General features: G+C 39.2%; 1 protein-coding gene across 4 annotated transcripts; it reads right to left on the minus strand.

Moving 5' to 3' along the window:
* On the minus strand, positions 1 to 25,422 carry LOC107091259 (protein FAM222A-like). Of its 4 annotated transcripts, none has more exons than XM_015385082.1 (4): positions 25,117 to 25,422; positions 24,586 to 24,776; positions 15,722 to 15,887; positions 1 to 2,705 (listed from the first exon to the last, which is right to left on the minus strand). In XM_015385082.1, the coding sequence occupies exons 3-4, from the start codon at positions 15,849 to 15,851 to the stop codon at positions 1,375 to 1,377; spliced, it is 1,461 nt and encodes a 486-aa protein (XP_015240568.1). In that variant the 5' UTR covers positions 15,852 to 15,887; positions 24,586 to 24,776; positions 25,117 to 25,422; the 3' UTR covers positions 1 to 1,374. The 4 variants fall into 4 exon arrangements, with proteins under 4 accessions (XP_015240568.1, XP_015240567.1, XP_015240566.1 ...); XM_015385081.1 differs by having other exon boundaries at positions 15,722 to 15,890; XM_015385080.1 differs by lacking the exon at positions 24,586 to 24,776.
* Between the last annotated feature and the right edge of the window lie 53 nt (positions 25,423 to 25,475).

Raw genomic sequence — 25,475 nt, forward strand, 5'->3', positions numbered from 1 at the left:
GGGTTTTTAAAAATTTATTTACTTGACAATCCTCCTTAAGAAGAGACAAAAAGGGTGTTTGATTAGGGTGATACATTTCAAAAAGTAGTTATTTCATCAACATAATTCATGAAGATAACTCACATGTCCATATATAGTAATTGCACTTTATATTTATAAAGACAGTTTGCCATAACCCACCAAGTGGACAGAAATAAATAGTCTCACAAAACTGTTGCAGACAGATGAAATACTTCTCACTCATACATTTTAAGCCATTGGAGATATTATAGCCCTGCAAAGAAGAAAACAGGAAATGATTCAGGCAGCCTACAGTCAAACAGTTCCGCATGGGAAACAGTCGTATGGTCTTAAGGAGAAAGAAAAATGTTCATTCCAAAGATTTGCTTTTAAATCAGTTTTAAAAAAATCCCTCCAAAGGGTGCATCTGTCTGAGCCTGAATTCAACATTGCTGATTGAAATAACACATTTCCATAAAACATAAAAGAGGCAAAACATTTGTTGCTCAAAAAAAAAAAAAAAACATACAATGCTTTTAAGCAACATTTCTCCATGAAAGCATTGCTAGCTGTTTTCATAGTGAAAAAACACTTGATTACTTCAGAGGGTTTGATGGCAGGGCAGAGCAGTTTCCCCCAAAAAATAACCACAACTTTTAACAAGTTAAAAACATAAAATATTCTGACAAAACAGTGAGAGATCCTGGAATTACTTCCTTTTTCAAATCGGTGCCCCTAATTATTACCTCAGCCAAGGAGGTTATGTTTTTAGTCAAGTTTTTTTCTCTGTCCGTCTGTGTATATAGGATAACTTAAAGTTATGTATGAACTTTAACTAAATTCTTACACCTCAGTCCAAGTAACAATCCATTAAATTTTGATGATGATCCACATCATAATCCAGATGGATTCTTTAACGTTATTTAGCAGAACAAGCAGTTCCTCCCTAAACCAGAGGGTGGCAGCAGTGACTATTGACAGCTTCAACATCGGACTCAAAAAAGTCCAGAATTATATTGAAGACGGAAACACAGGAAAGACTCAAAGTCAAAGTCTACTGATCAAACAAGAAAGCAGAGGGAATGAAAAAGGTGAGAGCGGAACGTTTGGTAATGATCCAGATTATTTGTGAGGTTTAGCCTTAGGTGTAGGTTACAATGGAGTAAAATTAGGTGATTGGCGGGACTCTACGCTCTCAGATTGCTTTTCTAGTATTTGTAAAGGCAAATAAAAAATGTGAAGCTTTATTGTTAAATCAACGGAAGCCAAAAATAGAAGAATCTGTAGAGTAAACCTGTGAAACACACAGCCTTCTACAAATACATGCACAACTAAAAAGGCTTGCGTATTTATTGAATGTTCCAGAGCACCCCTTTATATGTAGACGGGGAGCTGCATGTCCTGTTGATGCTCCAGCAGATGAGGCATCCCCACCATGGCTTCGTACCCGTGGCCCAGCATGCGCTCTTTGATGCAGGGAGGCTGAATCTCACTGATGAGGCACTCCAGAGACTGCAGGCTGCTGCTGAGCACTGCAGTGTGGCACAGGCTGAAAGCCGGTAGCCCACAGGAGAGGTTGTGCTCTGCGCTGTAGGCTTGAGCCTGATGATGAAGATGATGGTAGTGTTGATTAGGATGATGGGGAGGGACAGGTGGATGGAGCTGGTTTGGTTGATGGCAGTTTGGGTGAAGATGAGGATGGGACACCTCCACATGTCTGGGCTTGGATGCACAAGTAGTCGTTCCCAACACCTGAGAGGAGTAAACATCGCTGCTCCGGTTGTCCCAGAGGGGAGCGAAGTACTGTTTGATAGCCTGCTCTTTCTGCACGACAGCACCAACATTTCCAAGGTTCTGCCTGTAAGGCAGCTGTGATGAGCCCGGTAAAGGGAGGCAGGTTTCAGGAGACCCGACCCCGGCCTCTGCTGTTCTGCAGGTCTGAGTTCCATTACTCATACCGTACATCCTCAACGCTTCCTGCTGATAGGGCTGCCACATCGTGTAGTCTTCCCTCTCAAAGTATCCAGTTTTGGTCACGTCTGCATGCTGTGTAGGTAGAACTGCTCCTGGAAAGGCCCGGCTGCTCTGAGGCGGCACTCCAAAGACCAAGCCTGATCCTGAATGCGCCACTGCAGCTACAGCCTGCAGCGAGGGGCTGAACTGAGCCACCCCCCCCAGCTGCGGGACCTGGCTGTGAGGAACTCTGCTCATCCGCCTCATCAGGCTTTGAACCTCTGCCAGCTCCGGCTGGGAGGCCAGGCTCTGATCTTTGGAGGCCATTCCTGCAGTAGAACAAAGTGCTTCAACAGGTAAATCTGTGGGCTTACATGAACCCGTGTTATAGGCCTCATGCCCGTGTCTGACTGTGCAGCTATTATTCAGGGGATTGTTATATGGTGCCGTCTGAGAGTTATTATGTTTAGTCCTCCTGCCCTCAGAATTTTTCACAACACCTTTGACCGCCACTGAGGCTTTGACGATGGCCAACAAGCCCTGGTAGCCTCCTGAGTTAGGCTGGCAGTAGGGACTGTAACGATGTCCGGTGGTGTCCAAGCCATTCACAGTTTTGTTAAGCTGCTTGTGTTGTGGCACCCGTACGTCAGATGGAAAGATTTTTATGGAGAGCGGGCTGTTGGCGGTTTTCTGAGCAAAAGCATCCAACTCTGCAGGAGACGGGTACCGAGAGATCCTGGTGCCAGGCTCTCCTGGAAAACAGGCAAAGAGAAAAGGTGATTAGAACACATGGATCTGAGAGGAGACCTCTTCTTCTTTCCTTTGGCAGTCTTACCCGTCTCCCACACTATAAAGCAAAGCTATGAACCAACTTCAATCAGGAACAGGCCTTTGGGATAATTTTAAACCAAAATTAATGATATTAATTAAGACTTTAACACTGAGTAATTAACTTGCAGAAAATCTTAAAGTAGAGAGAATAATTTATTGCTAAACATGTTTCTAATTCCCTTTTTTAACAACTAGTCAGAACTGAATAAAATCAAAGTGCTCAGTTTTTGTTTAAAAACGGACGACACGTTTTTTTTAACACACAAGTACAGCTGGTGATTCTTGTGCTGCCTCAAGAGGAAACCTCGGTATCTACAGTTATTGAGGGGCCAAATAAGCTATATTGTTGAGCCAAAAAGCACAGACAGGCAAAAAGATCCTTTTCAATCTCTAATTTATGCACATTGATCTTTAAACAGATACTCCTCAGAGGGGAAGTACAATTCAAACCGATCTCCAGTAAGAAAATGGAAAGCAAAAGCTGGAGGTTTAGTTTTTTCCCCCACTAAGGCTGGAGGTTTAATCTAGAAACCTCCCTTATGATGTTAGAGTTGCGGTTTATAAAAACCATAAGGATGCATTGAATGACAAGGCTTATTACTGTTAATAATAGATGCAAGTTCTAATGTTCCTGGATTTTAAGAATAAAAAGCATGAAAGAAACATGCTCAATATGAGAGGTTATACATGTATGAAAGTGTGGGGATGATTTAATAAGATATTAACTGCCAGAAGTGCAATCTATTACAGCAGCTGTCATGTGGTTAACACATGGCAGTCATATTGGATTCATCTTTAAACTGTGATTCAGAGAAACTAGTTTCTTCATTTCTCAGAAGTTCTTTAATTGAGATGTGCTGTTCTTCATTCTGTTTTTTTTGTGTGTGATAAACAACAAACTAGCTCTACTTTATGTCCTGGAAGAAACGTTACTGCGGAGAAACTGTTAAAAGTTTTTGAGAATGTATTGCTTCCCTTTAAAACCAGATATGTTGTTTTAATGGGTCAAAAAGATAGAAGGAGAACACAGCCTATTTGGTGCACTAGATTTGCCAATCAAACGCAGCTGTTTGAAGACATCACTTTGGGAACAAATTACTTTATGAAATCAAGAACATTCAATACTCCACCAATAAGTTAAACTACTTCAATAAATACATCAAATACATAGAATCCAGTGTTTTTTCAAGCCTATAACTTTTGTTATTTATGATGCTTTACAACTTAAAGCTAATGAAAACAAAATTTGAGAATAGCTTATTCCCTTAGATAAATATTAATAACATAAAACGGACAACAGGTGGAGTTTAGATTCTGTAACTTTGCTGACACTTTAAGTATTTAAACTTCACAGCCTTCTAAGAAATAATGAAAACTGAATATTTAATAAAACAAACATTTTAATTAGGAATTTCTAAAAAAAAACAACAACAAAAAAACAGTCTTTCCTTAGTTTAATTATGCTGTTTCGAACTGAAAGATAAAAAGCATTTTTTAAGGTTTTTGATGATTGAAACATGCAGGAAAGCACACAGAACAAACTAAAATTGATTTTAAACACTATTATATGGGCTTATTATTTCTAGCTGCTTAACTCCTGTTGTCAAAAGGCAAGGGGGGAAAAAAAAAGCCTCGTTTAAAAAACAAAACAATAAATCATCAAGAGGAAATTACTGCCGCCTTTCAGATTGATGCTTTTATGGAAAATCTGACGGGGTAGAGAAAAGACTCTGAAATGAACCTAGATCACACCAGCGTGAGTCTGTGGAAATCTCAGCATGTAAAGAGAACAAAGCTGTAATCTGCAATAAGACAGAAAAGATAAAAAAACAACAAACACTTTGTTTCATTTTAATAACAAAACCAATTCCAGCTATGCAGGGGTGGTGCTTGCTCACTGTTCCCATTTGAAATTGATTTGGGAGTTCATTTCATCTCAGTCCTACAGTGAGCCTCCCGACTGTGAAAATGACTCAATCTACAAGATCCACCTCATGAAAGGAATAAATTGGGTGTTTAAAATGCAGAGGAGAAAAAAAAGGTAAGGCAGAGTGTTCAATCCAACCAACGGCCTCCCAGCGGAGCAGAGGGAAGGAGCACCATGGTGCCAAGAGCACGAATGAATTCTGCAGAGAATTACAACAAAGCAAAAACAGGCCTTATTATTTTTCGACGTAGTGCTGCTATAGAAAACAATGACATCTGGGATGTTGAAGAGGTGTTTGTACTGTACACATCAAGATGTGAGCTCACTCCACTCCAGTTTTCCCATAATCCTGCATGTGAAGCAGGAGGCATGACCAAAATGCCAGCTGTAATAATAATTCCTAACATTTATTCGCTACCAGAAAAGATAAGAGGAAGAGAATCATTGCCACCTTAAGGAGCTTAGATTACTAAAAGAAATGACACAGTTAAAAGTGTAATAACTTCTCTCATCACTGAGCACCTGGATTAATACAATTTCTCCTCCACGGATAATAATACAAAGGAATAAGCTATTGATAATTTAGCAAAACAAATCTAAACCCGATGTTTTTTCCTTTTTCTCATCGTGTAGAATGTGAAGTGTTGAGGCCTGCGACCGGCTGCTCCGCACTTCAAACGCAGCGAATGCTAACACGTCTTCACAGGATGTCTGATATTGTTAGTCCCACAGATTACAGCCCTGTCAGAGCTTAGGAGACACAACACAGCTGCACTTCCCACTGCGGCTGCCTTAATGTGGCACGGTGGAAACCTCATTAACAAACAGGCACTCTGAATTCACATTCATCATCTGAGCAACACCGCTGTGTGACATATGCATGGGAATAAGGGATCAGTTTAGGGTTTTTTTTTACTGACAGAAACCCAACCACTGCTTTGTGTGGGGTTACATGAGATCAGCATGATCGGTATTAAATGACTCTAATCTACAGCTGGAGGTTAAAGGTTTCTATCTCGGGGAGATTCATTGCAATCAATGGTGTTGAATGGCAGCAAACAGCAGCAACAAGGATGTAAATGGAGGATCTTAATACGGTCTTGATGTAATAAAAGCATGTCCTGAAGTCTTTCTTATCCTCATTTGCTCATTTTAGAAGGTTTTTCTTGCCACACAGCCTAGTTTAATGCTCAATAATGACAATCTGGCACTGTGATAACTCGTGTTTCACCCTGTAGCAGACAGCTAGACAAAAGCCGCCTGCGAAGAAGATGCCGTCTCAACCAAATGCTAAACATAAAGCCCAATAAATATCAGCCAAGATGGACAAAGTGTGACAGGAATGGCTCTCTGCAGAGGTAATGTGAACACGACACAATCAGGTTTTAGGATCTATTTACAAAGATGAACAAACTGGAAAAAACATTTTAAAGCTGAAAGCCACTGTTTTATTCAATTATGTTATCTATATATAAAAAAGGTGTTAAAATGTTTGAAATGGTTGAAAAACAGAACATGGCAGACCTTGTTTTTTTGGCCTCAACTCAAACAGGCAGATGTTATTAAACAAGAAATAAGAAAGAAATTGCCTCCTTACAAAAATGTGCAACTCTTTGATTCAGAACCCTTGAAAAGAAAGCTTTAGCAGATTCTGTTCTACATTTTACTGATGGTATCTGTTTTTCAAATTCTTCATAACAAAAATGGGACAAAATAAATCAGGAACTTGATGCATTTATGCATCTAGATTTGCTGAAGACGGTGTGCTGGGATGGGAAGATAGTTATTTCAAGGCAGGCTGGTCTGAGTATAACGCAACCTGTTGATCTATCTGGATATCCATCACATACATTCTCAAAATTACAAAGTAATTTCTAAGAAAAAATGAAATATCAAATGAAATCAACAGTTAAGGCTGTTGGTTGTAGTTTCATGGTATGAGAGACAATGTCTTACCAAAGTTTGAGTCCTTTATTGCAATGATTGATATGGTGCAGCTATATTCTTATTCATACAAAACTTATAGTAACCACAAAATGTGCAACCTTTCACCTGTAGAGATCTATTATTTCTCTACCTAACACTATTAGCTGCTGTTGGACAGCAAGAGCTGTTCATCAGTGAACAACTCTAGAATCATTTTAGTTAAAATGGTTGCCTTAAAACAATTGTTTTGTAATTGTTTTGGTGAGTTTATCAGCCAGTGTATGGTTCTGACCTTAACTTTGGAAAATTTAGCCAGGTTGATTTTCAACTAGAATGTTTCCAGTGTTAAACCAATGTTTACTTAGCAGCTATTTCTGTCTTCACCTGCAAAGCAGCTGTTGTAAGACAGTAAACCAGTTCTATCTTAACACCAAGGTCTTCTTTGCCACAAATAAGTACTATCTTCACAAAGCAGTAAGGGCTGGTTAATGAGAAACTGAAGATTAGAAAGTTAAAACCATAAAGAAACCAAACGTTTGTTTAATTTTTAAGCGAGAACCCAAGTGAATTAACCTTTAAAGAAGTTAAAAATGGATAAAAACGAGCTAACCATCTGTTGATGATGATGTTTGTGTAAATATTGACCATCACAGGCTGAAAGTACTTCTGTGCACCAGCCACAACTGCTGTGTTTCATCACTTCCTTCACAAACCCTGTCAGCTCTTTGATATCACCAGCTGGTGTTTTTGCATCTGCAAGAAAAACGCATTTAAATCTGATTAGCTTGGGGCCTTCTAAATTCTTGTCTGTATTGGACATTACAACAGTTGGGAGGCAGGAATGAGACTAATATAGTGGTTTGTGTAGACGGATTGTCCATGTATTGTTCCATCCATCCATTATCTGACACGCTTGTCCCAATTGGGGTCACAAGCGGTGCTGTTGCCTATCTGCAGCTGTCTGCAGGTGAGAGGCGGGGTATGCCCTGGACAGGTCACCAGTCCATCACAGGGCAACACAGAGACAAACAGGACATACAACCATTCACTCACACCTAAGGAGAATCTAGAGAAGCCAATTAACCTAAAAGTCATGTTTATGGACTGTGGGAGGAAGCCGGAGTACCCAGAGAGAACCCGGGCATGCTCAGGGAGAACATGCAAACTCTATGCATAAAGACCCCGGGAATCGAACCCAGAACCTTCTTGCTGCAAGGCAGCAGTGCTACCCACTGCACCACTAAGCAGCCCCATGTATTATTAACCACTAAAAACAAAAACATACATGAGAACAGCGGTTCCAAAAAAAGAAAAGTCAACTGCAGTAAATTACCGTATTTCCTGGACTATAGAGCACACCTCATTGTAAGAAGCGACCACAAATTTTTTTGAAAAGCCTGGAAATGTACATATATAAGCTGCACCTGGCTATAAGCCGCTGATATCTACTGAACTGTCTCCCACCAAACCTGTAGGGTGAGCTCTACATATAGCCCCTGGAGTAGGGATGAAGAAGAATGCTAGCTACCGTTAGCTTGTTGGCTAGCAGCAGTAAGAGCTTCTATTTAAAGATGGGGCCTCATTGACTCTTTATTTCAGCTCTGCGGGAGTTGAGCCTCAGCCCAGTCTCTTCTTTGGTTCGACAGATTTAAAGAGGCAAATAAATGTCAAAATGTGTAAAAAAAAAATTTAATTTGTTCTCCTCCGTGTCTCCTTCTAGCATGTTCTTGTGCTAAATGAAAATCCACCTCTTATTCTTTCATTTCCAACATTGACTTTCCTCTCTGGCGGTTAGGAAAAATCTACAGAAAAGCTGCACCTTCTTATGAGCCGCATGGTTCAAAGCGTCTGGAAAATAATGACACATCGCAATTACATTAAACTACAGTCTCCTTTGAAATTAAAACTACCGCCTTTAAAGAGTAATTATTTTAACTGTTCATTTGTGCTGTGAAATATAGTTCACCATAGCTTTCAAATATCTTTTAAGTAACGCAAACAAAGGGTCATTTATTAAATTCATTTCTACTGCATATATCCCAATAAGCTCCACTTTGGAAACCAATGCATTAGAAGGTAAAGCAACACCAAGCCACTTCTTTTCCTGTGGATGATAAAACAGGTTTTAAAAGTGTTATAAAACCAGTTCAAACTAGCCATGGCAGCCCTTGTTAAGCACTGCAAGTGCTTTGATGGAAAAAACCCATCTGGAAAAAACTCACTGTATCATAAAACACACTGAGGTCAGTATCTATTTCACCAAAGAATCAATGACGTATAACTTTGATAAAAAGTTCAAGGTCATAGGGGTCAATAGAGTCTTAACCGCTATGAATTGAAAGTGTTTAACAGCAGCCCTGTGATACAATACAAAGCAAAGGCAGCAGAGAAAACATAAGATCCTCCAGTTTCCATCTGACCAGAGAAATATGTTAATCAGCAGAATCTCCTGCAGATCTGTTGATGGTGCAAAATAACTTTGCTTGTTTATAAAGCACCAAACGCAGTCAGAGATCATGCATGAGGGTTACAACATAAGGCTGGGAGAGAGAAACTCCCCCAGACATGGTTTCAGAAGTTTGCTCAGGTGAATGCTGAAAGTGTGGGCTGCATTTCAGCTACCGAATCTAAAAAAAACAAACACAGACCATGGTCTTGATAGAGCTTTAATGATGTGAAAGGAAAGAATATCCACAACCGGGAGTTGTTGGTTGTGTGTTTATTGTGGAAATACAATCTGAAAGGCGTTTTTGTGAACAAATGATGACCTAAAGTAATGCAACTAAAGCCTGTGGTTCTTTAGATGGTTTCCTGGGCTCTTATGTTAGCTTCTGGATAAGTCATTGATCTATTCTTGGAGAACTTTTATGGGCAAAACCCCTCCTAAGCAGGATCACCACTCCTCAATGCCCCCCATGATCTCACAATGGGGGTACTTAAGGTCAGGCCGGTTTGAATAATAGATTTACCTATCACATCTATGCTGTATATGATAATGTGTTTGATGACAGAGCTAAAAAAGAAGTAAGGAGGCTCTGCAAGGTAGATAGCTTTGTATCCTGTAACAGTCAATACGTTTTTAACTGTACTGGCTATTGGCATTTTTTTTTTTTAAAGAAACTAATTTTTTCAGACAGCATTCTTGACTTTCTCACATTATTGTAGTAAAATGTCAGCTTTAAGCTTCTTTGAGGCAGGTTCCTTTTAGTTTCTTTGCTGAGAAGCTCCTCGGTTATACAGCAAAAATGTAGAGCTGTGAAATAAAGATAAGAAGTGAAAACAAATATAAGGCCGTTCACATGACGACGGGGGGGAAATGGCAGCTGTGTTGTGAGGTGAGGAATGGCAGGAAGATAATTAGCGGCCTGACCTTAAGCACTTAATCACCCTGAACCTGCAGCCTGCATGCTGTATCTCTGCGCAGCACTGACAGACAGCAGAACAAGCCTACAAAATAACAGCAGCCTCTTTACCTGAGCAGCTCAAGCTAAAGCCATCATGCAACACTTTAACATTTTTTGACCTTTTAGCATTTCCCTCAGGGCTGAATGAAGTCAGCCACATGGGGCTGAAAACCTAGGTTGTATTGTTATTGTCCTTAAAAACAAGCACAGCAGCAGTGAAGTGTGATGCTGAATAAATCAGATAGATTGAATGGACTCACAATTAAATTGCTTTTAATTGTAGCCTACACATTAAATTGTTAAAGCACAATGCAGAAACAATGCACCTCATTCTGGTTACCCTTTTCTGTTCAAACAAAGAAAAAGGAGGATTATAGGGGAGGGTGACTTTAAGAAATTCACCAGTAGGTTCAAAATGTCGCATTTAAAAACACTTTTCTGCACTGCAACCCTATTGTTTGTTTAGTAAGTTATTCCACCTACATTGAGTCCCCCACTTTAAACTGGCTAATCTTTTTCCCGTGCTCACACTTGAAGCTTTATCCCCCCCACCGCCCTGCAAGATTAGAGCAGAGACCTCATTGTTTTGGAGCAGTTTGAGTTAATCACTAATTTATGGGCAAAACAACCCAGGGACTGAAACGGGAGTTGGACAAGCTCATTGGGTTTCCAAACCCACGGCTTCCAGCCGCCTCATGCTGAGGGAACATAAGGAAACAATTACAGCGACTGCTAGATATGATTCCCACATGAGATAAAACTACAATATAACCATACCCGAAGGCAGAACTGCCAGGATTAGAAGGCCTTTTATCTTCAGCTAAGGACTTATCTTGAACACTTGGGTGAGATCACTTGTTTACTGGTGTCAGAACCTCAGCAGGAACACAGCTCTAAAAAACAGGCGGTTAATTACAGAACAGCACTTCTCAGCGGGCGTAAATACTTGTTTACTACACCAATAATACCGATAATAAAAATATTCTCAGCTATATTAATAACAGGGGACTGAGCTCAAGGCATGCAAACTGCCTTTCAAACCAATTTCTCTGTTGCTATGACAACTCATCCAAAGTATCCAGTTGGCCCAATAAGCCCAGTAATTAAAACCCATATAATTAATTGGTCCTGCCTTCATCGGTTTGAAACGGGCCTCTGCAATAGACTTTCTGTCAGAGTCGACAGCTAAACTGAAAACCTCCTTACAATAGGAAACATGGATACCAAGAGAAAAGGAAATTCTGTGTTATCATTTAATATAATATAAAAACAAAAGACCATTTCTCATTAATTTGATGTTTATCATTCTATGATGTTTCTAAAGTTTGAATCTGTGTATTACAAATACACTTGAGGGAAAATTTGTGGTTAGTTTGTAACAAAAAAGGCCCCTCAGCAATTAAATAGGCCAATAGGTTAGCTGTCTCAAAACTTCTTTATGCTCAACTTAAGCATGCACAAGTTGAGCATAAATAGGTATTTAGCAATAACACTTCAATTTTCATTTTGTCAGACCACAGGACACGTCTCCAAAAATTTGTTACGGTCTGCATCCCGCATTTTCTATCACAGTAAAAAGCTCCACTGTGGATAATTACAGAAGCTTATGTTTTATATGCTTTTTTTAAATAGGTAAATGAAATCACGTCCATCATCAGGGTACAGAGCTGTTCTTTGTAAACATTATGATGGCTAGATTTTCCATTGGGTTAATATATAAATGTTTAGGGAGATGAATGCAGACCTTTGTGGATGAATTATGGAAAAACCCTACAAGTTACTGCAACAATTTATTTGGGATAAATTAAGTGTTTTTATTAAATAGAATCTGGAAAGTGAAGCAAACATTTTAAATCATATCAATGAAGATGCATAATCATTTAGATTCTTTTGATTTCTCTATGGTTTCCTTAAACTGATCCACGTGTTCTGTTTAACTCAGTTGTGTACTGACCTATTAGAACCTTAGAAAAACCTTTATTAGACTTTATTAACTGGGCTTTCCTAAATGTCTAAAGACAATGAATGACAATTTGATCATAAAAATATTCTGGATTTTTTAAAATAGGAAAAAATAAGACAATAAGTGAGGCTATATGTAAATATCTGGACTTGTGCACTATAAACGCACTTGTTCATCACTAGAGTAGATACTGAGACCTGTGTTGGTCTCCATTAGCTCTGCCAGACTGCGCATCAGATCTGACTGCTAATTATCTGCATTTCCCTCTGCAAGTCAAGAAACAGGACATGTGCACCCCAACATGTTCTCCCTTCACACTAGCCTCTCTATTTATGACCTTCCCTGGTAAACAAACCAGGCTAAAAACACAGACACTCATTCACCCCATTCTCACATGCCTCCCTGTTTCCGTGTCAGTAGCCTCGACATGAACGGTGCTTTCAGAACGGAGTGACCTTGGGGTTCAACGCTCATATGTGTGCTCCAGGAGGTTCTGGCAAAGACTTCTTTGCGCCAGTGTCATTTCTCATTTGTTTCTGTGGCACTTTGGCCCGGCTCGGGCAAACTTTCCCCTCTCTAAGCCAGCAATCGAGCCCAGGCCAGCAGCGTGGGAAAAAAAAAAAGAAATCCCAGCCCTTGCATTCACATCGAGATAGCGGAGCTCTCATTTGCTCTCATCTTCGTAACATTTTCCTGGAAATGGTTCACATGGGCTCCTGCGCAACTGTGAGAGCTATAGTGTTCCTTCAATTTATTGATAGCGAAAAGTGGAAATGGCTTTGAAAAGCGCAGCAGTGGCCAGAGGCTGTCCCTCTTTAACTCGCTCCAGCAACGAGTCTTTTAATGAAAAAGCGTGGACCACACAGACTGAGCTCTCATCGGGAGCTTATTCCCTAAGGCAATGCTTGAAATGTCAGGCTTGAGCTGGAGGGTGCAGAGCATTAGAAAAAAAAAAGAAAAAACTCCATACGGGTGGAGATAGGAGGAAGTGGAGGCCCTGCAGGTAAACGGGATGAGAAATGCATCCCAAGATCTGCCTGAGGCATGGCAGGCCCTTCTGTTACAACAATTAGCAGACAAGTGCTCCACTGACTCTAAATTAATATTTAATGACAAAGAGGTATTTTGCCTTAGGATAGGAGAGATAAGAAGATGGAGCATTCAAATTTTCACAAAGCTGGATACACACAGTTAAGCTACACTACAAAGAGGAGCCTTCAATTTACTAAACAGTCGGTCAAACTAGTAGAGTGGTACTTGAAATTTTTTTGGCTCTTTAGAGCTCAGGCTTGTTTTTATTTTCCTGTAGTTCCAGAATTTCCTGTTAGTCTAGTTGTTCTTGTTAAATCTAAGCAGCTTTTACAGATTCAAAAAAAAGGTTTGTGACCTGTGCAAATTCACATGGCAGGCTGCCAGTCAAACCCAAACTAACAGGAAGTCCAATTATCCAATGTAAGTGAAAGCACTTGTGTGAAGCTGCAGGTGTTTGCTGTGAAGTCTAATTAAGGTAACGTTCAATCTGAGAAAGATAAATCTGTGCAAGTTTATTTCAGTTCAGCTAATTTCAGATTCTATATAACAGCAAGTTACATTAAGGAGCAGAAAGCAGAGAGAAATCTGATATATAATGACTTTTATGCTTTATTGATTAAGATCAAGTTTATTCAAGGTTTATTCAAACTTGTTGAAAATTAAATCTTAGTGAAGCAGAAAATGTTTCAAAAGACCATCGAACTAAAATATCATTTGTCTGTTTTATTCTTTAAATCACTTTAAGCATTCCTCCAAAGCACAGTTTTGAGGTCAGGAGCTTAAGTGGGACTACTTTACCCCAAAATCCCACATCATCTGTAACCGCCCCGCTCCGTTACTGACTGTCTATGAAAAGCAGTTCCTCCCGTCTTGCTCCGCTTTGAGTTCCTTGAACTCAAGCAGAGAGTGAGGAATAATAGTATTTGTTAATTCATAGAAGCAAAATATGCGGTAATGACTGCCTAATTTAATATAACATAATAATGTTGCTGTCCAAACGTTTTCTTTTCATTGTGGATCTCTGTAATAGGGATAACTAGGATCATACAGAATTGGTTTGTTCTCTACATCCAAACTCACCATCTCTTCATCCATGCCTACGATAAGTTTTTTTTGAAGTTGTGAGAGGTGCTTTGATGAAACTTTTAAGCATCTAAGTATAAAATAAATATTTTGATCAAGATGACAAATCTGTTGCCTGGTGTGTTGAAGTATTAATAGTTTGCATCCAATATTTTCATGAAATGGTCTTAGTTTTTGGGAATATTTAAGAATTATTCTCTTATTTGTAGTTACCAATCTGTCTTTACCATATTTAAAATTGACAAACCAGATCTTCTCGAAGTTCTTTTTCCTGTTCGATGCGATTGCAATTGGTGATCCTGACCTGGCCGGCTTTAAATGGAGTGGAGCGGAGCAAAAAATAGCTTGGCTTCATATTTTGATGGTGAAGGATGGAGAAGACATGGAAGGTGAAGTGTGAAGGACTGGCGGTAGATGTATAACAGTTCTCATTGATAAAGATGACTGTGCAAGTGCTCTGCAGGACGTACGTGAGCGGGGCGGAGCAGAGCGGTGACGGAGGATGTGGAATCTGGGGGTTAAATTCTCAGAACTTATTTGCACCCCCAAAAAAAACAAAAAGGTGTCGATAAGTCAACTTCTCCCATACAAAACTGGCTTGACCACAGATTAATGTAACTTTCTTTTCGCTTTGGTTAAAAGTCATGCTGGAATAGGACAGGGATCTATCTTGAAAATCTCATTGACATTCTCCAGCACGTCTTGACATGCTGAATCATCTGGTGTTCTTTTTACTGGAGGTGAGCCAAAACTCCCTTCACCATAAGCTCAACTGTGCCAAACTTTATACAAACATTAAATTACTATCAACATCCCAACATAAATGAATGCAACTCTTACTCAAAGACTGTTGGATGCACCATTCGGTAAACGTGCATAAATAGATATGTTATTTTAGTGGTTGAAATGTTAAAAGTTTTTAAAGGGTGGTGGGATATTTGTTATATGTGAAAGGCAGTAAAGATATGTTATACTATTTTTTTTTTTAAAGAAAAAGTTTTTTTTAAAAGTTTTTTTTCCTTTTCAATCTTGGTAGATTTGTAGCTTCACATCTCTAAATCTGAGCCAATATATTTAAGAATCATTAAGGAAAATATTAGAATGTATACATTCTTGTTTTTACCTAAGATATGCAAAAAAAATGACTCATAACTTCAAGGCCAAAAGACGAAGACCCAACCTTTCAACAAAACTACTATAATTAGTCAGGAAGAAGGTCAAACAACACCGACATGAAGCACAAAATGTGAGCATCAATTAGTGATACTGTGTGGGCGAGCTGATTAACGCTGTAATTCCAGAGTCCACTTTGACCTGCCTGCAACTGCACAGCAGGAGCACCCTGATTACTGACCCAATTAACAGGCATTATTATGGAGAAGCTTGTTATTTTAATTTAAGAAGATTTGCAGCAGCTAGGGTTCTGAGCTAAACTATGTGCATCTGTTGATGAGGACTTCTAAAAGACAAGAACAGCCTAACTTTAGAAGCAAAATGACCTATATTTCACCAAAAAAAATACTATTTAACTGATTTTGTAAAAAACAATGATCTTTTGTGTATACAGTCACACAGAGAGTTTAAGTGGTGTAAAAGACCAACCTTTCCGGGTGCACGATTGAGGTGGCGGGACTGGGAGCAATAGAGACGACGGCGGAACATCGAAGCTTTTCGGTGTGCATGCCAAATGCTGTGAGGAGAAGTTCTGCTGTCTCTGGATACAGGCTAGCATGATAGCTCACTGGGCAGGCAGGCAGCCTGGATTATCCTGCTGAAAAAAAAAGAAGAAGGGGGGGGCAATTCATACACTGTCTTTATCAATTTAAATAGTGCTGAGTGGGATCAACTACTGATCTTTGAGTGTTTAAAACATTTTTTACAATAATTAACTTTGAATTCTCATGAGGTTTATATCTGGAACTTTAAAATAAGCAAACATCAAAGAAAAAAATGATTCAGAAATTAGAATGCTATAACAGGAAAACAAGGCATAATGAACAGCATGTCAATAGAAAGAAAAAAGACAGATGGGAAAATCATTTTTTACAACATTTCATAAGTTAACCAAACACATACAGACATTTTTCCAAACATGTGATCTAGGGTGGGAAGTTATCTCTCAAAGGGCCACATAAGGAACTGACTGTTGTTGAGGGGTCGGCTCTTTCCTGAAAACCACCTGTCCAATTATTTTTCATAAGCATTTGAAATTTTTTATTGTTTTATTATTTCTTGCAAAACAGAAGAACGTAGATCTCTGCTACTAAAGTACTCGGATCAATAAGGCAGGGGATTTCTACACATTAATCATTTTAATTGGATATTATGGAGTCTATTGCACCATAATTACATTGATTACAGTTCTGATCCCCATATCAGCCCCATGACACTTAGTAAAGAATATGAGATGTTAAGGACCTCGATCAGTAACATAATAATAAGTATAATATACCGGAAATTTGAAGGCTTTTTCTTCTAATCATTCTCCCTCTTCTAGAATGAACAACTCCAATTATTGCTAACCCTCCTGTACCCTCAGGCCTTGTCCGGCTTTGTGGAAAGACCGTCCAGTAGAGAAACTTAACTTGTTATAAATTTATGACCACATTGATAATCGAAGAAAAACTAAAGCATCCTTTTCCTTAAAGCATGCTGCGCTGTTTGCAGATTAAAGTACTATCGGAGGAAATTAGAGCCTCTGTCTCCACAAAGCTTTTCCTCTCCACAGCTGGGTGGCATCAAGGAGGGAAAAAAGGCAGAAACTGAGTTAATATTTCAGTAATAATCATGTTTGACATTCTCTTTGATTATCTGAAAGAGTCAGCAAAATCTGAATGCCAGGATTGCAGAAAATATATATAACAACCTCAGGCCACAGTGAAATACATGAATCCATGCAAATCATGTATCTGCAGATATAGATGCAAAATATCACAGACATCCACCAGCATGTGGTACTAAGTTTATCCTTCAAAAGGGAAACACTTTTTGTTCTTTACTGCGCTGTAGTCCAACAAGGCTAATATCAGCCTGCAGTTGATATTAGCAGCTTTCTTTTTTTTACTTTTGTTTTTATTTCACCCTGAGGACCCAGAGGGGAACTAAACTGATTCAAGCACAAAACAGAACTTTTAGTGATGGGCTGCAGAGGAATGATTACTGTTGCCTCCCAAAGAAGAACAGACTGATTCGTTTTTTCCAGGTGCAGGCGCCATCTCCATTTTGTCTTTCTCTGCTTAACATCTGTTCATCTGGAACAAACTGACTTCAAACCACTCTCTTCTGAATGCACAGGGAACAGCAGGGCTAAAAATCCTCAGAATGCTAAGCAACCATTTAGAAAATAATACCAATTTCAGAACAATCCCTTTATTACCTCCCATCTATCAGGGGGGAGACACTACAGAGACGAGAGGAGCACAAGGGAGAGAGAGCTCTTCTTCAGGGGAATCCCTTCACAAGAAGAAAATGAGACATGCACCAGAATATCTCCCATCACTCTGATAATTTGCAGATGAAAGGAAAATACACTGAGGGGTCAGAACTACAGATGGGGCCTCTAGTGACTTACCTGAATAAGTTGAAATTAAAGCCAGAAAAGATGTCACAAACAATGAAGATTGTCTGTAATAATGCAATCTATTATGATGGGATTTATTTAAATTCATTTCAATCTCTGCTAAATATCCACAGCTGTCTCTTTTTTTGCTGTTTATGATATAGAGAGATAAGGATATATGCATGATATGTTATTTATATGGTACATTTGATGACAGATCCCAACCACCAAGACAATGCAGGGGAACAATTCAACTAAGGAAGTCTTTCCTAAAAGTGTGAAGGTCTTCTATCCCCCTGTAGGCAGACACTGAACACCTCAGCTGAAAATTAAATAAACCATCAGCCCATTTCATCGGCTCTTTCAGCAGTAACTGTATTTTATCTAAATATTGTACTACATTTCATGTAAATAAATGTACTACATTTCATGTAAATATGTTCTCAAATGTTACGTCTCCTCCATAGATGCTCATTTCCCATCTTTCTATCAATGCTTTATAACTAATATCTGTGTCTCAGGAAGGTTTTATTATGGTGATATAATGCCAATAAAGAACATTTTGGATTCCTAAGGAGAAAAAAAGCAAAAATACACCAAATGTAACCCAAATAACACACAATACAAAGCAAAATACCAATTTAATATCCAGTCCACAGATCATATATTTAAGGGTTCCAAAAAAAAGGGGGCTAAAACAGAAAAGAATCTTTATTTTTCAGTCTTGATCTAAAGACAGATAACAGTTCCCTATTAGGGTCTTGGATGACATATTATCATAGATCATATATATATGAAGGGGCATAACCAAGCAGAGTGATCAAAAGTGTTATTTGGGGTTACACCTTAAAAAGCTGAAACAGCAGAAAAATCTTATTAGAAGTTTAATTTGAGCAGAAAACAAATCTAGCTGCTTAACAGTGTTACAGAGCATCAATAAGAATATGTTCCTTATATGATCAAGTAAGAAAGAATAAATAGAAATCCTTCATTTTCCAAGTTTGAAACTAATCAAACTATCCTAGACTTTGATAAACACTGGAGTTTAAAGGATTACTAAAGAAAAAAGAAAATCTCAAAGGGTGACATAATGGATGCTAATAAAGCATATCTAAAATCAGACCAAGAACAAAAACCCCATGGAGCACCATCATGTTTAATATTTAAAAGTGATTATATCTAGAGGTATCCTTCCATTGAGCTCAGCGGATGAGAAACGACCTACTAATCAGAAGCTTGTGACAACATCATCTGGGTTCATCTAATTTGATAAAAAAGCATAATAACTTTAGCTTATTTCAACTTATTTCAAAACATAATGTAGCTAAATGACCCGAGCGGAGAGAGAACCTGTAGAAGTAGAAAAAGTTGTCTGGTTTGAGAGGCATTAAAAGAGAAAATAGCCAGACTAACCACACAGTCAAAATCTGAAACTTGCATTTTTGACCCATTTAGATGTTGTTTTATTTTCTTTTTATAAATCCCTGTAGTGGGACAAGGGTCGGTCTATGGAGGATGAGTAGTATACAAATGGAAAAGTAAACCTGTGTCTCCATGCAGAACTTTTTAAATCCAAACTATGACCTCAAACTGCATCCTGTCCTAAACAGGAAGTCAGCTTATAAGGATCAGTGTAGATGTTACACAAGCGCTTTAGTGATGTAATCTAATGTTTACTAGCTGCTCTTAAGACAAACTAAGGCTGTAGGTTATCTAGAAAGGGTTTTACCATGGAGTCCGACATGCAAAGGAGGGTGATGCATAGTTACAATTAAGCACTCGAGCTAAAATAACATATCCCCTTGATCAACTGGAGACCATTCTAAGACTATTTGGTATATCTGATGTTCCTTAAGACTAATACATATGAGTTTTAAATGAATAAAGAGTTGAATATCATCAGCATAGCAGTGAGATAGCAAATAAATAACAATTAAAAGCTAATAAAGCACAAAGATTATCCATGGTTAAAGGTTAAAATATTGCAACAGAGATGCTTCAACATTTTAAGAGTTTAAGATAAATCCAGAGTCACAGAGGCCGAGGATTTTTCTACATAAAATGCATAACAAAGTATTCTGAGAAGTACAGTGCAACAAGTACAGTGGCTTTTAAGAAAAACAAGACTTCTATCAATAGCATCTACAAATGTAGTTTAAATCATATCCCACAAATCGGGTAAAATAAAGTGAAATCTTTTTTTCTCTGGTAACTATAATGTCTTACCAGTTAAAGCCGTAGGGAAGATTTTAGAGAGAATGACAAAAGCACAAAGTTCAGGCTGAAACTATGTTTAAATCTTGCCACTTTGAGTCGTTATCCGTGCAGCTGATAAGCAGCAGGATGCAGTCCAGGGAGGGCCTGCTAGAGAGATAAAGACCTTGTGCTTTGTCGTCCATCTAACTGTCCCCCGTGGTGTTGTGATAACAATGTTTAGGCAGGCAAAGTTTTATTTTTTTTCTTTGTAGCAAGCTCTCCTCCCATCTATGTCTGCAGTTCCAGAGCTGCCACTATTCATGTCCAGGCAATGCATTTCATTTCTTAGAACGGCAAAGCCGTCTGTGCATGATTAACCACACCACCTAACGCTGCTTTAGATCCAAAATGGATTATGCATTGCTTCACCTGTTTGGCTGTACAAAGCAACGGGAAAAGAACAAGCTAGCAAGAGCCTTAAATTATACAAGCAGCATCTGTCTGCCCTTCTGTCAGTCTTTTGTGATTTTGTGCAGCATCAAAGGTCAGAGTAAAGATAGAAGCCAACGGCACAAAGAGCCTCCCTTTCAGCAAACATGAAATGCAGAGATAAAAGAGGGCAGATTCACACACTCCTTCCCTGACTTTCCCGTCTTCTGTTAGCAGTTCTTCGGATCCTCACTGAATAAATAGAGGTCCATGAAAAGGTTTAAGAAAAGCATCCTCTTCATTGTATCACATTAGTTTTGCTCATGTTTTCCCATCCTTCTACTTATGAATGAGATGTGAAGGAAAGAGAAAAAGGGAATTTGGAATAAATAAATGCCTAAAATGCCTTCGTGAGGTTGAGGAAAAATGTCTCTAGAGTCCATCAATACCAAACCACAGCTTGTGATCAATTGTCTATATGCTTTTGGTAAAGGTAAGTGCTGCAGCAAGCTGTCAGTAATAGCAACCAGACAAATAATTTTAACTTTGGGCAGAATTAGACAGCAGCTGGTGGATCCGTCTAAATGCAACCCTCGGCATATGCACAGATCATTCCCAATCCCCTCATACATTTTTAATAGAATCTATTACTTCTGGATTAACCGATAAGAGCTGGCCTGGTTAAATTCTCTAATAGTTTATATAATTGGAATCAGAACGGCACATGAGAAAGACCCCCATTTTCCTCTCGTCCTCTTTGTTACGCAGGCAAAACACAGAACACAAGGGCTCCCATACCGGATAACCAAACAATCTGCGGGTCACTTGGCTGAATGCTCCAGGCCTGCAGCTCCCAACAATGAGCCTCATTAGCATCAAGATTAGCTCTTGTGAAAGGTACAGCATTATAAAGGCTTTCCTTTACATTTTTAATGCAAGAGCAAAATGTATGTGGCTTATCTCTGGGCAATATACTGACAGATGTCCAGAGCTTTCAATTAGATGTAAATCATGCAGCATTAATGGCTGACTGAGTGCGAGACAGACACATTTACATTACAGACTCTGTCATGCAAAGACACAGCTGTGATGAAACGAAGCAAATGATTCACCCTTAATCACAGCACAAATACTCCACTGACAACCTTTAATTGGCTCTATACTATCCAACTAATGCAAAAACATTAGTTTGATGGTAAAAGCTATGATATAACGGCAAAGTCCCTGCAGTCTCTCTGCACAAGGGTGTAAGGCCTGCTTAAAATTTTAAAACTCTGTTGAAAGTACAATATAAACAGTAGCTTCCCTTAAAAAGATCAAGGCTATTCCTTTTTTAATCGGCCCCCCCTCCCTGAGTGATTAAATCAGCTTAGCAGGCATCAACTTTGTGGTGCACATCATTAGGCCACATTTTTTAAATAGTTTCTAAATGATGAGGTGGTTGCTCTGTCAGCTAAAGGTATGTTTTAAAGTTTCTATACTCCAGTTAAGATTAATCACAATTAATCAGATTAATTCTTTCAGCTCTAATATTTTCACTTATAAACATACACACCTATTGGCCCCTCTGATATTAACAAAAGTGCTCTGTTATTCGCCTCATTTAGAGGAGCAGATAGGACAGAATTGGGTGTCTATTTTTAAAAGTTATGTCTCCGGGAAACAAGAGGTTGTGGATTATTAATAGGAAATCCCATGACACTCACCCAGAAAAGTAGAGGAATAGAGATTATTACTGGAGGTGAGGGTTCATTATTAAAAAAATAAATCAATTATCTTATAAACCGCATCTAAATGTGAACGTTTTCTCTAAGCATATGGCCCTGTACCATCCTTACAAAAAAAAGAAAAGTTGTAATAAAAATATGAGAACAAATGAGGCCGAGAACAAGAGAGGCTTTGAATCCAAAGCTGCAAAATTGAGCCTTATCTTGGAGAGCAGCCCTCGGGTGGAAAGCCTTGGACTGACTTAAATCTGCCCTCACTCACCGCCAGTGCCAAGGTAGAAGAAACACACTGCGTGAGGTAAAGTCTGGCCAATGCCAAGGTAGCATTAGAGGGTAAACATAGCCTTATCTTATCCCTAGCCCAGTATACACACTGAGACACACTGTTAAAGAGCAAAGAGGTATGCAGCCAAACCTTTTGAAAACCTTGCCTCATGCTGACAGCTGATCCGAATGAGGGGGGTGGATAAGTTCTTTTTTGGAGCAAACAAATGAAACTTAAAATGTCTGCTCTACATGTATCACAGAGAAAATGAAATCTCTGCTCATACCCCTCACACTTTCTCATGATTTTAAGTTAGATCTTCACACAAAGTTCTGCATAGTTGTTAAGTGGAAATAAATAATCAAAGTTTTTAGAATTATCTGAAAAGATTTGTATTAAATCTCTCAGAGAAAATATGTTTTAAGACCTAATTTCATTTTCTTCACATCAGTAATTATTTCAGGGATATTTCTCCACTCCTTTGCTCATCAAAAAAGTAAACATCCCTGGATGGAGCGGATGCAGAACCACTACCACTTTTCAAGTCTTACCACAGATTCGCTGTTGTGTCCGACTGGACCATCTCTTAAAAGGAACACGCTTCGATTTCAGACAGCTTCCTGTGGATAACATTTAGGGCTATCACTCTGCTGAAAAGTGAACCTCAAGCTCATTCTCAAGAATTTTACAACCTTCAACATCTTCCACAGCTTCTTAATGTTTGGGATATTGTTCAATAACAGTCCCTGGAAATTCCTGCTGTGTCCTCATGAAGAGGATGCTTCATTAATGTTCTCTTACCAGCTTCTGAAGCCTTCAAAGAACAGCTGTATTTATACTGGGATTAAATTACGCCCTCTGTTTGCCAACAACTGAAGGCATGCGGTCACACCGGATTTTATTTAGTGGAACCAGTTAAGTGGGTTTAAAGACAAATAATGTAGAAAAAATGAGACATTTATGTTTTTTTTTTTTTGTTTTAACAATAACGGTTTACTTTATGTTGATCTACACTCTGATTTGTGGTTTTAATGCAACAAAAGTCTTTTGCTACATGGGGTATGAACACTTTCCACAGCTCGTTGGATGACCTGTTAAAAGCTGTAGAGAAAGTGCTGCCTGCATGGCTTTACTGTGGAGCAGAACCTAAAGATAAGCTTTCAAGCGTACAGTAGGCGCATCAACAAGAAAAGTGGCTTTGATCTCTGAACCAAATTACGATGTCGTCATGCCCCTGCTTTTCCTCTCAGAACAAATGATGATGCATCCAGTGCAATTTGGCAGCAGGATAATCATTAATTTAAAGCAATTACGGGGGAGAGAAGCTTGAAGGCAAAATAATATTAATGACCTTAGATGTTCTGTCCCTTCCTCAGCGAGCAGGGAGCCCCCAGTCTTTAACCCCTGCACCCAGAACCCCCCTCCCCATCTCATAGCCCGTCATCCTGTTATTAAAGCAAGGAGCAATTAGACAGATTTCAGAAGATGGCAGGGCACTGGTAATTACACATGACAGCCTCTAGCAGATAAAAAGGTGATTAGGAGAAACTGTTCAGCAGGCTGCAGACTTGACATTATCCCACAAGATGGAAGCAAACGTGACTGCCTGTATGTGTAATTTCTTCCTCTTATCGGCCAGTTTTCCCCCCATTTATAAAGTGGTGTGAGTTGTTGCAAGAAATGACACTGTACACTTAACAGACCCCTGGAAATGAGGTAATAGATGCCCGTCTTTAATTAGAGCACCCCACCCTTGCCTGGATGATGATCTTCCAAGAAAAAGGTCACTCTCAGCAAGCGGTTCCCTCCTTTGAGTGATTTAGAACACTTGGGGAAACTTCACAATAAATTGGAGCTTATGCTCCCGAGGAAGCAAACATAACCCCTCTCTATTTTTTTTTTCCTCCTATCTGTTCAAAGTTAGAATTCCATCCCGAATGTGATAGGGGAATCAGTGGGATACCCCTATGGGGGACACCTGCAAGCTTATAGGGGAATAAAGAAAAATATGTAAAGTTTCAACATTATAATGCTAAATTCAAGTTAAAATAGGAGCTAAGTTTGAAAGAAAGAAAGAAAAAGCAGATACAAATGGAAATACGCACCACATTTTTCATCATGACACCAAGACAAAAAGATGAAGGGGAGATAATAAAACACCAAAATTGCAGGATTTTTCTTCCCTGCCTCTGGTGGTGTGCTCTGACACTCCATCTCTCTGAGTAATAAAGGATCAAGCAAAGGAGGCAGGAAACACACACACACACACACATAGGCTTGAATTTCACACCTGGCCAATAATCTGCAGGAACCTCTGCTGAGGCTAACCTTCAACCCCGGCTGCCACGGGTGCACTGAGGTGCGATGATCCCACCTCCGGCTGGTAGACAATGGAGGCAGAAACCCTCAGAGGCAGCCCTGAGTGACTGATAATATACTTCAAAGCATTGCCACTGAGATGCTGACAAATAAAGCGTCTTCCTGTGCAAGAAAAGCCATCAGTCAGCTCATATGGGAAGATGGATAAGGGGAATAAAGAAATAAATTACACATATACCCAACAGTGGCGCACGATAATTAGATACATTGAAGGAAAAATGTATGTTTGACAGATTGCGCGCAATTATTTCAATTGTTGAATAGAACTTTATGAAAAAAAATTAAATTATTACACATTAAGATTCTAATTTTCCCTTTTTAAGGAAAGCTCTCATTTTTCCACCTTTGCTGCAGAATAAAGGAACCTTTATATCATAAATTCTCCAAAACTAATCTAGAAGCGTTAACATTATAAGGTAAATGTAAAGGTATAGTTTCTTACAGAGTTTGCTTTATCATAAGGCTTGTTTATCTTTGATTCGCCTCGGCTGATTGGCTCCTGTCCTCCTCTGAAGGCGTTCTTCCTCCGCCGCTGGTTTGAGCGCTTGTAACCTCGGGGGAAAAATCCATGGAAGAAGTCGCTTCCATCAGCTGTACTTCCTCGACGCTTGTTACTAATTAAGAATATTTATGAAAATCTCAATTGTTTGTTTTTGGGGTTCCTTTTTTTCTTTCTCTCGCAGCCACTTGTGTTTCATCGCAGCGTGGCGGAGGGACGGAGAGCTGCGGCCGACTGGAGAAGCAGGACCGGTCCTGCGCGCAGCTGGAACCGGCTGCGGGCGAATCAATCAGGACTGGATT

The sequence above is a fragment of the Cyprinodon variegatus genome, unplaced genomic scaffold (assembly GCF_000732505.1).
Source record: "Cyprinodon variegatus isolate N-32 unplaced genomic scaffold, C_variegatus-1.0 Scaffold331, whole genome shotgun sequence".
NCBI lineage: Eukaryota > Metazoa > Chordata > Actinopteri > Cyprinodontiformes > Cyprinodontidae > Cyprinodon > Cyprinodon variegatus.